The 18023-nt window shown below is 44.9% G+C and overlaps 1 protein-coding gene across 7 annotated transcripts in view; it reads left to right on the forward strand.

The window, feature by feature from the left end:
- Positions 1-18023, forward strand: part of LOC124043952 (band 4.1-like protein 5) — a 46998-nt gene that overhangs the window by 3053 nt on the left and 25922 nt on the right. For all 7 annotated transcript variants that reach the window (XM_046363126.1, XM_046363131.1, XM_046363130.1 and 4 more), the window contains exons 3-12: positions 7099-7203; positions 7888-7930; positions 8144-8222; positions 8343-8387; positions 8891-8943; positions 10393-10513; positions 11156-11243; positions 11390-11478; positions 11592-11682; positions 17430-17599. In XM_046363126.1, the coding sequence (XP_046219082.1) occupies positions 7099-7203; positions 7888-7930; positions 8144-8222; positions 8343-8387; positions 8891-8943; positions 10393-10513; positions 11156-11243; positions 11390-11478; positions 11592-11682; positions 17430-17599 (884 nt within the window). The remainder of the gene's footprint in view (positions 1-7098; positions 7204-7887; positions 7931-8143; positions 8223-8342; positions 8388-8890; positions 8944-10392; positions 10514-11155; positions 11244-11389; positions 11479-11591; positions 11683-17429; positions 17600-18023) is intronic.

Raw genomic sequence — 18023 nt, forward strand, 5'->3', positions numbered from 1 at the left:
TTGACACACTGAACTCTGTCTGAGAAGTAGTTGGTGAATCAGGCGAGGCAGTCATTTGAGAAACCGAAGCTGTTTAGTCTGCCGATAAGAATACGGTGATTGACAGACTCTAAAGTCTTGCCCAGGTTGATGAAGACGGCTGCACAGTACTGTCTTTTATCTATGGGGGTTATGATATCGTTTAGTACCTTGAGCGTTGCTGAGGTGCACCCGTGACCAGCTCGGAAACCGGATTGCACAGGGGAGAAGGTACAGTGGGATTCGAAATGGTCAGTGATCTGTTTATTAACTTGGCTTTTGAAGACTTTAGAAAGCAGGATTGATATAGGTCTATAACAGTTTGGGTCTAGAGTGTCACCCCTTTTTAAAGAGGGGCATGACCGCGGCAGCTTTCCAATCTTTAGGGATCTCGGACGATACGGAAGATAGGTTGAACAGACTGGTAATAGGGGTTGCAACAATCGCGGCGAATAATTTTAGAAAGAGAGTGTCCAGATTGTCTAGCCCAGCTGATTTGTACAGGTCCAGGTTTTGCAGCTCTTTCAGAACATCAGCTATCTGGATTTGGGTGAAGGAGAAGCTGGGGAGGCTCGGGCATGTAGCTGCGAGGGGTGCGGAGCTGTTTGCCGGGGTTGGGATTAGAGGTCGACCGATTATGATTTTTCAACACCGGTACCGATTACTGGAGGACAAAAAAAGCCGATATTGATTAATCGGCTGATTTAATAAAACAATTAATTGCATTTGTAATAATGACAATTACAACAATACTGAATGAACACTTATTTTAACTTAATATAATACATCAATAAAATCAATTTTGCCTCAAGTAAATAATGAAACATGTTCAATTTGGTTTAAATAATGCAAAATCAAAGTGTTGGAGGAGAACGTAAAAGTGCAATATGTGTTATGTAAGAAAGCTAACGTTTCAGTTCCTTGCTCAGAACATATGAAAGCTGGTGGTTCCTTTTAACATGAGTCTTCAATTTTCCCAGGTAAGAGGTAAGAGGTTTTAGGTTGTCGTTATTATAGTAATTATAAGACTATGTCCCTCTATACCATTTGTATTTCATTAACCTTTCACTATTGGATGTTCTTATAGGCACTTTAGTATTGCTAGTGTAACAGTATAGCTTCTGTCCCTCTCCTCGCTCCTCCCTGGGCTCGAACCAGCAACACAACAACAGCCACCACATCGAAGCAGCGTTACTCATGCAGAGCAAGGGAAACAACCACCCCAAGGCTCAGAGCGAGTGAAGTTTGAAACACTATTAGTGCGCGCTAACTAGCCAGCCATTTCACTTCGGTCACACCAGCCTCATCATCGGGAGTTGATAGGTTTGAAGTTATAAACAGCGCAATGCCTGATGCACAACGAAGAGCTGCTCGCAAAAAGCAGGAAAGTGCTGTTTGAATGAATGTTTACGCGCCTGCTTCTGCCTACCACCGTTCAGTCAGATACTTGTAGGTACTTGTATGCTTGTATGCTCAGTCAGATTATATGCAACACAGGACACGCTAGATAATATCTAGTAATATCATCAACCATGTATAGTTAACTAGTGATTATGATTGATTGTTTTTTATAAGATAAGTTTAATGCTAGCTAGCAACTTGCCTTGGCTTACTGCATTTGCGTAACAGGCAGTCTCCTTGTGGAGTGCAACGAGAGAGAGAGGCAGGTCATTATTGTGTTGGACTAGTTAACTGTAAGGTTGCAAGATTGGATCCCCCGAGCTGACAAGGTGAACATCTGTCCTTCTGCCCCTGAACGAGCCAGTTAACCCACCGTTCCTAGACCGTCATTGCAAATAAATGTGTTCTTAACTGACTTGCTTAGTTAAATAAAGATGAAATAAAGGTCGGCAAATCGGCGCCCAAAAATACAGATTTCCAATTGTTATGAAAACGTGATATCGGCTAGCCAGGAGGAAAGCATGGCCATCCATGGAGAAAAATGTTTATTGATATTCTCGATTATCGTGGATTTATCGGTGGTGTCAGTCTTACCTAGCCTCAGTGCAGTGGGCAGCTTGGAGGAAGTGCTCTTATTCTCCAAGGACTTTACAGTGTCCCAAAACTTTTTGGAGTTAGCTACAGCATGCAAATCAGTTTGAAAAAGCTAGCCTTTGCTTTCGTGGCTGATTGCATGTGTATTGCTCTGAGACCCTAATCATGTTGTGGGCCTGTTCTTATGTAGCTTGTTGTCCTCTTGCTGTGCTGTTAAGTTAATGAGTTACTGAGAGTGTCACAGTCAGGTCTTGACTCACTGAGGTGTGACTTGGCCACATGAGAGGTGCGTGCCAGTGTGTTTATGTGTAGTTCACTGTTGTATTGAGTGCTGCTGATCACCTGTAATTCCATGATCCCTCTACAGCACACCTGGTCACATGACCCACCCACAGCCAGGAGCCAAGTGAGTGGAGATGGTCTTCTCGAATAGGAAGACTTGCTCTTGGCCCACAATGTCCTCTTTGATTTCTCAGGGTTGGAATTTCTAAGGCATTCCAGCTGTCCAACCAGTTGATGACACTCTGGTATTAAAATCAAATGAAAATGTTCACATGCACCGAATACAACAGGTGTAGGTAGACCTTAGAGGGAAATGCTTATTTACAAGCCCTTAACCAACAATGTTTTAAGAACAACTAGGAGTTAATTAGATAATAAAAGTAACAAATAATTAAACAGCAGCAGTAAAATAACAATAGCGAGGCAATATACAGGGGGTACCGGTTAGTCGAGGTACTTGAGATGTATTCCACTGTAAATGCTATAGGTCTATTGTCACAGAGCTTCTCCAGTAGTTTTTTTCTCTCTTTTTTGGCAATGCCTCTGAATGCAATGCTAGTGGGAGTTATTACAACATGGGATAGGCCGTCCATGTTTATGTCTGAAGAGTTTGTGGAGTCCAGGACATGAGCCTGTTTTCTAATAGCTTTGTCATAGTCATGTGAAAATCCATTTGGAAGGAACATTGTAAACTGTTAGGCTAGCTGTAACTCTGAATCTATAGCTCTGCTTTGTAAGAGTTCTAGGCTAGTTGATATAGTCTGACCATTTATTCACTTGGTGGCATTGATTAAGTGTTACGAAACAGAACTGCTGGGTTGCGTAATAACGTCACTGTTTAGGCTGCCAATGGGCTTCCCAGGCAATAACTCATTTTGATCATCAATGTTATGTTTTCTTTGTGTTCTTCTGAGACCGCTTTGGCCCTAATGGTCTGTCCCTTTGTTTAGATATTTTGTGTGATATCTGACATGCATGTTGCTACTGTACAGCAGCCGTACTCGGGACTAACTGTAATAGTGAATAAGCATGTTGACAGGTCTAGTACAAGATGCTGGGTTTGTATTGGTGAAATCTAACACATTTTGCTTATTTCAGTAAAGTAGTACAGTAGTCTTTTTTAAATGTATTTTTTATCCCTTTTTCTCCCCAATTTCATGGTATCCAATTGTTGCAGTAGCTACTATCTTGTCTCATCGCTACAACTCCCGTACGGGCTCGGGAGAGACGAAGGTTGAAAGTCATGTGTCCTCCGATACACAACCCAACCAAGCCGCACTGCTTCTTAACACAGCGCCATCCAACCCGGAAGCCAGCCGCACCAATGTGTCGGAGGAAACACCGTGCACCTGGCAACCTTGGTTAGCGCGCACTGCGCCCGGCCCGCCACAGGAGTCGCTGGTGCACGGTGTTTCCTCCGACATCACACCCGTTGGCTCTGCTGCTCATGCATTGAATTTGCTCCTCAAGGACATCATGGCACTGAAAACAATGGATACACTCTACAAGAGAGCCAAGGAAATGGTTAGGTATGTGAAGGGTCATCAAGTTATAGCTGTAGTCTACCTCACCAAGTAAAGTGAGAAGAATAAGAGCACCACTTTAAAGCTGCCCAGCAACACACATTGGGGTGGTGTTGTCATCATGTTTGAAAGTCTCCTGGAGGGGAAGAACTCCAACAAATGGCCATATCACACTCTGCCGATATGGATAACCCCATCAAGAGGATTCTCCTGGATGATGTATGAAGGGAGAGCGTGGTAAGCAGCCTGAAACCTGTAGCAGTAGCCATTGCACAGATTGAGGGTGACAATGCCATCCTGTCTGATGTGCAGACTCTGCTTGCACATATTATAGAATACTTTTGTACTGCCCTGTCCACTTTGCTGTTGCTCCAAGCAGAGGACACTGCAGTTCTGAAATGCATCAAAAAGTGTGAAGACTTTTGCCTGAAGCCCATACACTCAGCAGCTTACATGATGGACCCCAAATATGATGGCAAGAGCATCCTGTTTGGAGCAGAGACAAAAAAGGCCTATGGTGTCATCACTACAGTGTCTCGCCACCTTGGCCTGGTTCTTGGCAGTCTGACGAAGTACACTTCCAAGCAAGGGCTTTGGGATGGAGATGCAATATGGCAGTCCTGCCAGCATATCTCTTTAGCCACCTGCTGCGAGGGACTTTGTGGATCTTTCCCCTGTTGCCTCCATCCTTCAAATCCCACCAACATCAGCCACCTCAGAACACAACTGGTACTTGTTTGGGAACACACAAACCAAAGCACACAACAGGCTGACCATTGAAAAATTGGTGGCCATCTGGTCATATTTGAGGCTTTTTGAGCCTGACAACGAGCCATCCTCAAGGTTGGAAAGTGACAGTGAAGATGAGGCCTTAGTCTGATGTTCAAGAGGTGGACATTGAGGAGGTCCAGGGAAAAGACATGGAAGCCTGAGAGGAAGACAGTCTAGAAACTAAAGCTTTGGTTATGATTTTACAGATGTATGTTGAAATGTTTTTGGGAGATGCGATGGATCATTGGGGACCATTATATATTCCCTTTTGTTGTTCAGTGAAAGTCTACTCATTTAATTAAAGTTCAATTTGTAACTCTTTTTTTCAATGTATTTTTCTGTTGGAGGATTTAATCATTTGCAATGATGTATACTTATGAAAAGGCAAAGGTCTCTGTCTCTATATGATTTGGTAAATATATCCAATGCAAAAAGAAAACCTACATTTAAATGGTATTATATTCCTGTTAATTCCCATGGAATGTTTCCATCTCTGAATATTCCCCAAAATGTGCAACCCTGGGTGCTGGTCAGTAAACTGTCCAGAATGACATTTGAAGAAAGTGTGTGGCGTAGCTTGTTTATTGCTCTTACCAACATAGCTGAATGCTTATGTCAACCCAAAGGGTTTCCTGGGGTTACACCTCTAAAGCAGCAGCTATCCCTTTTGACACAAACGGCACAGTAAATAGTCTAATGATTCGTCTCTTCTCTGACACCTCCAGCTCCAGAACTCAGTCCAGTCTGAATAAGGGAGCCTCAAGCTTTTAAGACAATTGGTGGGAAGAAGGAGGGGGGCTGCCATTTTTCTTCCGCAGTCCTCCCTCAGTGGCTCTAACTTGCCTAGGGTGGGGAGGCCGATTTTAATTTTATTTTGTGCCCCTCCCTCAGTGGCAGTCCTTTGACTTGCATGCAGGGAGCAGCCTTAGGAATGTAACTGTGCCTCCAAAGGCAGATGGTTGGTCGGGCAGACTGGAAACCTCTGGTGAACAATGCGACAGCGAGGCCTGGGGTTCACTGGAGCGCACAATGGCTCCTTTGTGTCCATTCTCCCTGGCCGAAGGGGCGCTTTGTGAGCTATGCCAACTCTATGGGGCCTGCGTGAGCGTCCGGCAAGCTTGGATTAACACTGAGGACTGTTCAATGGCAGCATCCTCTCCTCTCTACCCATCACGACCACTCCCCCTGTATAATGTACCCGACCAGAGCATGGCAGTGCAGGCCTGAGTCCTCACTGCACGTGTCAATGTTTGTTCCCTTGCAGGGTATTGTGTGTGTGTCGCTGTATGCATACAGCAGTGTCACAACCAGTAATATGCTTGTTAGGTTTCAGCAATGTTGTTGCAGACTTTACTGCATGTTCTGATTTTGTGTGCTTTAAGCTACATCTTTAGTGTTGTGAGTTTCCATTGTTTGTGCACTTGGGAGTGTCCTCTCTGTTGGTGGACTTGGTCTAACGTTGCTTGTATTCATCTGAGAAACTCGAGGCAAAGAAAGCTCTGCAGAATGGCAGTGAACTCTGCCAGCCACTACAAGGGGCGTTTTCACCCCTTCTATAAGATTTGACCATTCAGTCACCTTGAACACAAATGACCTCAATGTCATTCAGCGCAGTGGAGTGACCGACCAACCACATCTTTTGTTTTTTCCGTGTCTCGCTCTCTGGTGGTGTGAGGCAGGACAGAGGTAGTGGGAGCGTTTTGTTTTCATAGGCTGGCCTGTAGATCACTCATTAGCTGAGACTTCACTACAGGGCTACAGACTGTGTACTGTGTTGTCAGGCTACTGTGTGTGGTTAGTTAGTCAGTCAGACTGCTGGGCAGAGAGTAGAGACTGACTGGGGTCACGCTGACTCGCTGTGTTGCAGCCTACTAACAGGTTGCCATGGTGACCCCAGTGCTGCCATTCTTCCTGCTGTTTTGAAGTTGGCCGTGTACTGAACTAGCTAGTACAGCAGCAGGCTACAGGAGTTGGGTAGCTAACACCCCATCTGAGCAGTGCAGACTGGAGACTGGTACGACCTGTCAGACTGACTGCAGGAAACACTCTATCATAGAGTTCAAACTGATCACCAGAACGGAAGGGAAAGACTTAAACATGTGGCAGTGTGCCTGATTTTAAAGTAGGCGAAGCCAGCTAAATAATATGTTCTATTTGGCTCTCGTCTCTTTTTTGCGTGTTTTCTAATCCGTTATAGAGGCAATAAAATCAACAGTGTGTCTGGGGAGTGGAGTATCAGGGAAGAAGACACAAACCCTTAAAACAGCTCTCAAACTTTTCCACCAGTAGTGACTTAGCGAAACTTCTCCACTTGCTCGTTCCACTTGTATTGTGTTAACCATAATAAATAACATTGAGCAACAGTTTAAAAATATTTGAAATATGAAACTATTATTAAAATGCTAAAGAGAACACGGTGAAAAGTCTAGACCTAGTCTGTTGAATGATTGATGACATTGCTTCCAGATTAATGACTATGTGACCTCTGACATCTCTCTTGCTCTGTCAGAAAAAAGCCAAAGGTGAGGAGCTGTTTGACCAGATCATGTATCATCTGGACATCGTAGAGAAGGACTACTTCGGACTACGCTTCATGGACTCTGCACAAGTACCGGTAAGACCAGAGTAGCAGACAATCCTAGAGACTCACTTTTACTACCACCCACCCAACCTTCTTCTAAGAATTAGGAAGGGGTTTGTTATGGTTAGATTTATCCACTAAACTTGAATTTCTCTTCTCTGGAATAGGGATAAGTGTATACAGTTCACATACTATATGGGTTGTCTAATATATATATATATGGCTGTTGGAAGGTTCAAGTACAGTTTGTCGCAGAAAGTAATAATTAAGTCCAGTGTCGATCAAAGACCCAGCAGCCAGGGCAAGCTGATGTGGTGTGACTGGCATAGAAGGTAGGAGAGGAGAGAGGTAGTAGGGAGGGAGATCTGGAGAGAGGAATGTGGGGGAGAGAAGTGTGAAATAGGGCTGTGGCAGAAACCTTCCGTTCCCTCATCAGCATGAGCAGCACCCCCTACCCCACCCCCTACTCACGCACCCTCCTAAACCCCTGCCCCTCCCTCATATAATTGTTCATGCCTCAGTCTCCCAACTCCCAGACGAGTTACAAATCAGAAATTCCCTTTCTAGTGACACAATCATACTGTGTGTGGTATCCTAGGTGAGGCTGCTGTCGATCACATTTGTTTTTGGCTTTGCCCATGCCATGGATTCTCTTGAGTCTAGATGGTTGATTCTTTCCTGTCATTGAAATGTGTTCTTTTCTCGTCTCTTTTGCAGCATTGGCTTGACGTTACAAAAAGCATTAAAAAACAAGTCAAAAGTAAGTATATGTTCTTGACCTCACAATCATTGGAGATACACAAGCTATAGCCCTTCTATTGCCTCTTTTCTGTACCAATGTAGCTCTAGAGATGTATAATGGATGGGTATGTTGATGGAACAGCCAGAAACAGATGGATTTCATTCATGCCATTCTCATTTCAAACCTCTATCTTTCCTTCCTCTCTTCCGTTCCTCCCCTACCTCTGTGCAGTCGGACCCCCATACTGCCTTCACATGAGGGTCAAATTCTACTCCTCAGAACCCAACAACCTGCATGAGGAGTTGACCAGGTCACCTTGTTGTCGTCTTATTTACTATTCAATAATCACCAATTGTTATTAGAACATTTGTATTTATTGGGGACATTAATCTGGACTTTTTATGAACAAATGACCCTTTTCTTCTCGCAGATATCTATTTGTATTGCAACTAAAACAAGATATCCTCAGTGGCAAGTAAGTAACCTCCCTCACCCACTGTTTTGCTCTTCCTATATTAGATGTACAGTATATTACATTAGTGTAGACTTTGTGTGCTTCAATTTATTTAACATGGCTGATGTAATGATGTACTTGGCCTATAGACATGTTAGCTATATCTGTTCTGTTGCATCATGATACAGATGCTAAGAGGCTTAGCTACAGTAGTGGATTACACACGTGATGTTGGAAGGAAACTATTTACATCAATAAGTAGATTGTGAATATTAGTATCCATTTTCGCTTACATGGGGATTAGTGTTCATGTTTGTCCGGCAATCCAATAACACCGGGTTGTTGTTTATTAGCTCTGGAGCGAGAAGCGGGCTGTTAGATGCAGTAGTTCTCTGCTGTAACAGCTGTGACTGATCTCTTCAGACAGTATCCTTGTCTAGTGTGTACTGTACTTGTTGAAAGCAACAGCACTCAGACCACAGCATTTTTTTCCCCCTTCCTGAACACTCGTCCTTGTATCACAGGTTAGAATGTCCTTTCGACACAGCAGTGGAGCTGGCGGCCTTCTCTTTGCAAGGTAAGAACAACGATGGCCCAATGTCTAGGTGTGGTTGTCATAACTCTTCTTGAATGAGAGCCACCGAGTTGCAGTTTTCTGAGGGGGTGGAATCTTTGCTATCAGCAGGGAGAGACCATAGCGCCACAGTAGCCTTTCAGAGCCTATTAACATGGTGGAGTATTTGTGGAAATAGAAGATCATTTGGGCTTATCACCACCCTCTCTTCAAGAATGTGTGCTGCTGCCGCAGCACTGCCCAGAGTAGTTGGCCCAAATGCTGAGGCTGCAGTCCTTGCTCAGTGTTCCAACTGTAAATGGGCACTCCAGGGTTGTTCTGAATGGAAGTGAGCCCCCTCCCTCTCTTCCAGCTCCTCTGTGGGGGTAAATGCAAGCTCATTAGAGCCTAGCTCTCTGCAAAGGCCCCCTAATCCAGCCCTCTCCCTCGTCCCCTCTCACTATCCCCTCTCTCGCTCTCTCTCAAGTCATCCACACCATCACAGCCCCTTTATTTACAGCAAAACCACTTTTTGTTTCTCAAAACTCACTCTTTAGCCAGAACTCTGAATGGCCCTTCCCAAACAAAGCGGTCATGCTTTTAGGTAGAATAGATATCAGGATTTCAGATTGTATTCTGTTCTGCTTGATGCCTGCTAGCTAAATGTCCAGTAAGTCAAATAATTGACCCTCAAGCAGTTAGTCAAGGCCTCAGATTTCAATGTAACCTACTGAATGTCCGGTCGGTAGCTCGACTCCATTCTGTTTGGCAGCTAGGCTGGACATCTGTCCATATTTCCCACATTTGATTTGTTGACCAATGACCAGGAGGAGGTGAGGCATTCCCTTCTCTACCCTATCAGCAACATCCATCCCTGTCATGGCCCCGACCCCTGACCCTTAGCCCCACGTTGAGCTCTGACACATCACTACTCTGCCTTGGTCTGCAGCAAATCACTGATAACAAAGAGCCTCTCCTCACCTCCATTACCCAGATAGCATACTGTTGTCCTATTTATACCCCTGCCTGCAGTCAGACAGGGTTATCTCCATGGTGCTATGTAAGGAAAGAGGGGAGTGAGGCATCATTGGATGTCTGTTGCTCCACTTAAATATGATTTGGATGTATTTTGATGTTCGTGTCCTAGTTGGTTTGAGAAATTGAAGCTGGCTACTTTAAAGGAATTATTCAAAATAACAAATGTCATTAATAGCTAACGGGTCATCTATAAATCCCAAATCAGGGACCCAAATGATGGTGATAGACGAATACATACAGCTTCTTATTAGCATCTCTTTCATTGATAAACAATCCCAGACAGCATGCCGTAACCAACCTTCTAGAGTTATTCAGAGAACCCATGTCTGGTTGTGTTCCAGCTGAGCTGGGAGACTGTGACCCTGGGGAGCATGCCCTGGATCTGGTGTCTGAGTTGGGCTTAAAGTACTCAGTATGTTACCTGTTGTGTTCCAGCTGAGCTGGGAGACTGTGACCCTGGGGAGCATGCCCTGGATCTGGTGTCTGAGTTCCGCTTCATGCCAGAACAGACTGAGGCCATGGAGCTGGCCATCTTCAACACCTGGAAGGAGTGCAGGTAAAACAATGATATCACAGAAAATGTCTGAATAACAATTTATGATATCTCCATAATATGGCATTTTATAAAGCATTTTTTAATGGTAAGGTATTGTAAAGTGTCACCAATGTCTAGAGGTTGTACAGCCTTTACATTACTGTGTATACGATGGTTACAGCCAGGAGTTTCTCCTGTATTTCACTGCCTATAGTGTTAGGCTACTTAAGCATCTCAATTATTTACCTTTCCTTGGGGAGTGTAGATCACCCACCCGCTATATTTTTTGATCACCCTTGATGTACTGGGGCTGGGGTATTCCCAAGTATGGTTAGTTTTGCTTATTTTTATAAATGGATTTAAAACATGTCTCAGTGTGGGCCGATCTTGACCCCAGGTTACCCTGACTCATGTACTATAGGGGATGTAACAGATGCTAAATCTTGTCAGTGGGTGTTTTAAAAAAACCTGGAACACATGCATGAGCTACCTGTGATGTATGACTTCGTCATGGTTGAGATTTTAATGTCACTTATGATTTAGTATCATCAGTCGTGGTTCATCCCAAGAGTCAACATTCTTTGTGTGTGACCTTCATCACCCACCAACCTTATCCCCTGTTTAACCTAGTATTCTGCCTGTTCTCCCGCCGCTCCATCCCAGGGGCCAGATGCCATCGCAGGCGGAGATTAACTATCTGAACAAGGCCAAGTGGCTGGAGATGTATGGGGTGGATATGCACATGGTCAAGGTGAGGACACCAGGATGGGGGTCTCTCTTATCTCTCTTGCTCTCTCTTTGTCTTGCTCTACTGTTATAAAAACAAGACTCTAGTGGAGATTAAGGAAGGTAAGTAAACTGTAACACTATGCTGAATGGCTGTGTCTGTCCCTTCAGGCTCGAGATGGAAATGACTACCAGCTAGGACTGACCCCCACTGGAGTGCTGGTGTTTGAAGGAGAGACCAAGATAGGCCTGTTCTTCTGGTAAAGACCTGTGGCCATACTTGATCTCTACCTGTGTCTCTACTAGTTCAAGGACTTGTGGGTCTTGATCACTATCTCTTGTATAATTGTGTGCTTTTCCGTGTGTGTCCCAGGCCCAAGATCACCCGTCTAGACTTTAAGAAGAGCACGCTGACCCTGGTGGTGGTGGAGGATGACGGAGAAGAGGCTCAGGAGACCGAGGAGGTAATGAACCAACCCTCTGCCATACACACACACAGTGGGGGCAGCCATGATACCTGCTCTTACCCCCTACTCTTTTCTACTGGGCAATCTTCCCATACACTTATCCTTACACTCAACCTCTCTGAGGGCCCTGGTGTAGCTGGGGATAGTTGTTTCCACCTGGGTCTGAGTCTGAAGTATCCATGCTCACATCCTGTTCTGTTTATTATGCTGCATTACTCTTTCTCTTCCATCATGTTGTTCTATTGTGTGCTGCCTTAGTGAATTATAGTAGCTGGTGTTGAAATGTCAGTTTTCTACCACTACTTTTCAATACAATCCGAAGCCCCTGTACTTTTCTGTAAAGCTCCTGTCATTGCAGAGAGAGCCCTGCAGTTTTCCAGTCTCTTCATGAATGGTCCTGATGTCACCTGTTACCTAGGCTGAAAACTGAAAATGATGTCTACGACTAAGGAGAGTTGATTAGTCATGCTCTCTTTATGTTGTGGTAGTACTATTTGAAATGTGTAGGCTATACTTTCTGACCACATAATATCAGTAAAGGCAGTTACTTTGTTCCAGTCCAATAAAAGGGCTTTGTATTGAACTGAAATTGAAAACCGCCTTGTTACAGTATACCGCTGGAGCAGAGCTCTACAAAGCTGCTTTTATGACAATGTGCTGCAGGGGGAGACGGGGAGGGGGGGGAGAGAAGACAGGCAGGCAGACCGATCTTCAACCGATCGCTGCCCACACCTGCCCGCCCGTCCAGCATCACTACTCTGGACGTTTCTGACTTAGAATATATTGACAACTACAAATACCTAGGTGTCTGGTTAGACTGTAAACTCTCCTTCCAGACTCACATTAAGCATCTCCAATCCAAAATTAAATCTAGAATTGGCTTCCTATTTCGCAACAAAGCATCTTTCACTCATGCTGCCAAACATACCCTCGTAAAACTGACCATCCTACCGATGCTCGACTTCAGCGATGTAATTTACGAAATAGCCTCCAACACTCTACTCAACAAATTGGATGCAGTCTATCACAGTGCCATCCGTTTAGTCACCAAAGCCCCATATACTACCCACCACTGCGACCTCTATGCTCTTGTTGGCCGGGCCTCGCTTCATATTTGTCGCCAAACCCACTGGCTCCAGGTCATCTACAAGTCTTTGCTAGGTAAAGCTCCGCCTCAGCTCACGGGTCACGATAACAACACCCACCCGTAGCACCCGCTCCAGCAGGTATATTTTACTGGTCACCCCCAAAGCCAATTTCTCCTTTGGCCACATTTCCTTCCAGTTCTCTGCTGCCAATGACTGGAACGAACTGCAGAAATCACTGAAGCTGGAGACCCATATCTCCCCCACTAACTTTACGCACCAGCTGTCAGAGCCGCTCACAGATCACTGCACCTGTACATAGCCCATCTGTAAATCGCCCATCCAACTACCTCATCCCCATAAGTTATTTATTTTGCTCCTTTGCACCCCAGTATCTCTACTTGCACACTCATCTTCTGCACATCTATCGCTCCAGTGTTTAGTTGCTATATTGTAATTATTTCACCACTATGGCCTATTTATTGCCTTAGCTCCCTTATCCTACCACATTTGCACACACTGTATGTAGACATTTTCTATTGTGTTGTTGACTTTGTTTGTTTATTCCATGTGTAACTCTCTTCTTGTGTGTGGCACTGCTTTGCTTTATCTTGGCCAAGTCGCAGTTATAAATGAGGACTTGTTCTCAACTAGCCTACCTGCTTAAATAAAGGTGAAATAAATCAAATATGGAGGGAGACGGGCAGCAGCTCAAGCAGCCATGTCGTGTAGGACATTTCCAATCAGCTGGTTGGCTGCCTGCCTATACCCAGGAATCAAGATGTGTTCATTGGACTAGGATGTTTGCGTATCTGTGAGGGGGGTGTGTATGGAGATCAGTATAGCCCAGGTCAGTTCTGAAGCAGAGGCATAGGTTTTTAGGGTAGGTTTGTTGTTCCCTATTTTGTGTGAGGGTGGTTTCTGTGTGTGGGAATGAATGTGTGGATTTCCACACACCTCCTTGGAGGACATGTCCTGTCTCTCTCCGAGGCTGCCTGGCCGGGCTGGCTCATCTCCAGGGAGAGTCCATTAAAGCATCAGCTTTCCCTCCGGCATCTGTGGCATCCACAGCCTTTACAGCAGCTCCTAGCACTCCTTTAGACCAGGCTGTCGAGCTGTTAATGTTGAAACACCCCCCCCCCCCCCCCCGCCCGGCTGGGCCATCACAAGACGGGCTAATGAGGCTTTGGCACTGGTTGTCTTTCTGTCTGTCAACTACACACTGCTGAACACCTGGAAGTGGGAGTTCACTCTATGGTCAAAGATACTTCACCTACCTCGTCAAGATGTTTTCAGACATCTGAAGTAATGTGTTGTGTAGATGCAGTTATACGCTATGCCTCAAACCCAAATGTTTTGGGAAAGAACTGAATGAGATTTATTTGAAGCAGTAGTCAAAGGAATGCTGCAATACACAGTAGATGGATGTGACTCCTAATATTCTGTAGTGCTTACGACATGTACAGTATGTAGATGTGATGCCCTCAGGTAGAGAGAAGGAAAGGCTAGACAGTGTTGTAATGGGGGTCAGTAGACTAATTAAAATCATTACTAGTAGTTGATGGGGACTGCTGCTCAGACAATTTGACAGCTGACCACTTGGAATGTGTTGCACCATCGCAATGTGGCCCGGGTCTTTACTTTGGGACCACTAATCTCTGGTGTGTGTGTGTCCAACACTGGACTGCACATTCTCGCTCTCAAAGGTATTCTGGTTCTCATCTCCCGAGGTCTTTGTTTTGACGTCTTAATCCGCCCTGTGAATGTATTCAGTTTGTGACCCTGTTCCTGTCTGAATTAATGAAGCACTATTAGCAGAGCACTGAATAGGGCTAGTTAACAGCAGAGCAGAGCACTGAATAGGGCTGGTTAGCAGCAGAGCAGAGCACTGAATAGGGCTGGTTAGCAGCAGAGCAGAGCCCTGAATAGGGCTAGTTCGCAGCAGAGCAGAGCACTGAATAGGGCTGGTTAGCAGCAGAGCAGAGCACTGAATAGGGCTGGTTAGCAGCAGAGCAGAGCACTGAATAGGGCTGGTTAGCAGCAGAGCAGAGCACTGAATAGGGCTGGTTAGCAGCAGAGCAGAGCACTGAATAGGGCTCGTTAGCAGCAGAGCAGAGCACTGGTTAGCAGCAGAGCAAAGCACTGAATAGGGCTGGTTAGCAGCAGAGCAGAGCCATGAATAGGGCTAGTTAGCAGCAGAGCAGAGCACTGGTTAGCAGCAGAGCAGAGCCCTGAATAGGGCTGGTTAGCAGCAGAGCAGAGCCCTGAATAGGGCTAGTTAGCAGCAGAGCAGAGCACTGGTTAGCAGCAGAGCAAAGCACTGAATAGGGCTGGTTAGCAGCAGAGCAAAGCACTGAATAGGGCTGGTTAGCAGCAGAGCAAAGCACTGAATAGGGCTGGTTAGCAGCAGAGCAGAGCCCTGAATATGGGCTGGTTAGCAGCAGAGCCCTGAAAAGGGCTGGTTAGCAGCAGAGCACTGCTGAGAAAGTTGCTATTCTGCCATAACTGATTAGGACACGAAAAGGAGTTTAATGTGCCTCGTCGAGGCCTGGTGGAAAATTGCGTTAATGAGGAAGTTATTGGGAACTGCAGGGCAAGCAGCCTTACTCTGCATGGCCATGAGCTGATTCAAATGAGGGAAACACAGGGAATAGGGTTGTTGTATATTGTCAAGTTCATCCACATCGGCGGGAAAGAGGAGACCGACCGTACTAACCAGTTCTTATTGCACACTCAGGTTGTCTGGAACCATAACCAATCAGGTAACTTATGGCTTGGGGGCGATATTGAGTAGCTTGGATGAATAAGGTGCCCAGAGTAAACTACCTGCTACTCAGTCCCAGAAGCTACGATATGCATATTATTAGTCGATTTGGATAGAAAACACTCCAAAACTGTTTGAATGATGATTGTGAGAACTCATATGGGAGGCAAAGACCTGAGAAAAAATTAAACCATGAAGTGGGAAATCTGAGGTTTGTAGTTTTTCAACTCTTTGCCTATCCAAGATAGTGTAAATTTGGTCCGATTGCATTTCATAAGGTTTCCACTAGATGTCAAGTCTTTAGAACCTTGTTTGATGCTTCTACTGTGAAGGGGGAGAGAATGAGAGCTGATTAAGAGGTCTGCCAGAAGGCCATGAGCTCATTCAGGCACACTCCTGTGAGAGGTAGCTGCGTTCCATTGCATTTCAATTCTCCGGTTGAAATATTATTGAAGATTTATGTTAGAAACATCCTAAAGATTGATTCTATGCATCGTTTGACATGTTTTACGAACTCGAATGGAATTTTTTTAGTTTTCGTCTGGCCTGCGCGTCGTGAATTTGGATTTGTGAACTCAAGGCGTGAACAAAAAGGAGGTATTTGGACATAAATTATGGACTTTATCGAACAAAACAAACATTTACTGTGGAACTGGGATTCCTGGGAGTGCATTCTGATGATCATCAAAGGTAAGTGAATATTTATAATGCTATTTCTGACTTCTGTTGACTCCAACATGGCAGATGTCTATGTGGCTTGTTTTGGTCTCTGAGCGCTGTACTCAGATTATAGCATGGTGTTCTTTTTCGGTAAAGCTTTTTTGAAATCTGACAAAGCGGTTGCATTAAGAAGACATTTATCTAAAGTTCCATGCATAACTCAAATCAAATGAATCAATGTTTATTATGAGTATTTCTGGCTAAAAAACTCCCTAGTTGAAGAAACCTGTGGGGGTGGCTCTGGCAAAATAACAGAACATGACCAAGGTTCATGTTTTTAAGAAACATTGAAACTGAGCAGCAGCACAGTCAGATGGACTGGGGACAGCAAGGAGCCATCAAGGTAGTCCTGGGGCACGGTCCTAGGGCTCAGGTCAGTTGAAACTGGAGCAGGAGCATGGCCAGGTGGACTGGGGACAGCAAGGAGTCCTCATGTCAGGTAGTCCTGGGACATGGTCCTAGGGCCCAGGCCCGGTCCATAACTCTTGAATCAATGTTTATTATGAGTATTTCTGTAAGTTGATGTGGCTCTGCAAAATCACCGGATGTTTTTGAAACATTACTGAACGTAACGCACAAATGTAAACTGAGATTGTTGGATATAAATATGAACTTTATCAAACAAAGCATACATGTATTGTGTAACATGACGTCCTATGAGTGTCATCTGATGAAGATCATCAAAGGTTAGTGATTAATTTGTTCTATATTTCTGCTTTTTGTGACAACTGTGTTTCTCTGTGACTAGGTACTGACCTAATATAATCAGACGGTGTGCTTTCGTCGTGAAGCCTTTTTGAAATCGGACACTGTGGTGGGATAAACAACAAATATATCTTTAAAATGGTGTAAAATACTTGTATGTTTGAGGAATTTTAATTATGAGATTTCTGTTTGAATTTGGTGCCCTGCACTTTCACTGGCTGTTGTCATATCGATCTCGTTAACGGGATCTCAGCCATAAGAACTTAAAACATGTCTACAACCAGGCTAATATTTCCCGTCCACCATATGCTGTTTTGGGGCTCTGTTTTTTCTTCAGGAATAAACTTTAGACCCTAGTTATAACATGTGTGTCCTACCAGTGCTTCATGTCAGTGTGTTTCCTCTGTCTCTTGTTGCTGTGACACAGTAGAGTTTTGCTAATGCTATGTTCCTGTCTGTCACCTTTTCAGGGTAAAGAGCAGGAGCACACGTTTGTGTTCCGTATGGACCACCCCAAGGCCTGTAAGCACCTGTGGAAGTGTGCTGTGGAACACCATGCTTTCTTCCGGCTCCGCGGCCCGGTCCAGAAAGGATCAGCACGCTCCGGGTTCATACGCATGGGATCACGCTTCCGCTACAGGTAGCTACTGAACAGCATGTGTGCGCTCTGCTTAGCGTTTGCTCTGCTTAGCGTTTGCTCTACTTAGCGTTCGCTCTGCTTAGCGTTCGCTCTGCTTAGCGTTCGCTCTGCTTAGCGTTCGCTCTGCTTAGCGTTCGCTCTGCTTAGCGTTCGCTCTGCTTAGCGTTCGCTCTGCTTAGCGCTCGCTCTGCTTAGCGCTCGCTCTGCTTAGCACGTGCTCTGCTTAGCGCTCGCTCTGCTTAGCGCTCGCTCTGCTTAGTGTACGTCTAACTGGATTCAGACCACACTACACAAGTCTCCACACAATTTTTATAATGCATGTTTCATCATCTTATTAAAATTCCAACAATTTGCACACACGACAAATCCTCAGATTATAATTTTAATAGGACTCAACCCACCATATGCTCTCATTAAGCTGACT

This window comes from Oncorhynchus gorbuscha, linkage group LG09 (genome assembly GCF_021184085.1).
Source record: "Oncorhynchus gorbuscha isolate QuinsamMale2020 ecotype Even-year linkage group LG09, OgorEven_v1.0, whole genome shotgun sequence".
NCBI lineage: Eukaryota > Metazoa > Chordata > Actinopteri > Salmoniformes > Salmonidae > Oncorhynchus > Oncorhynchus gorbuscha.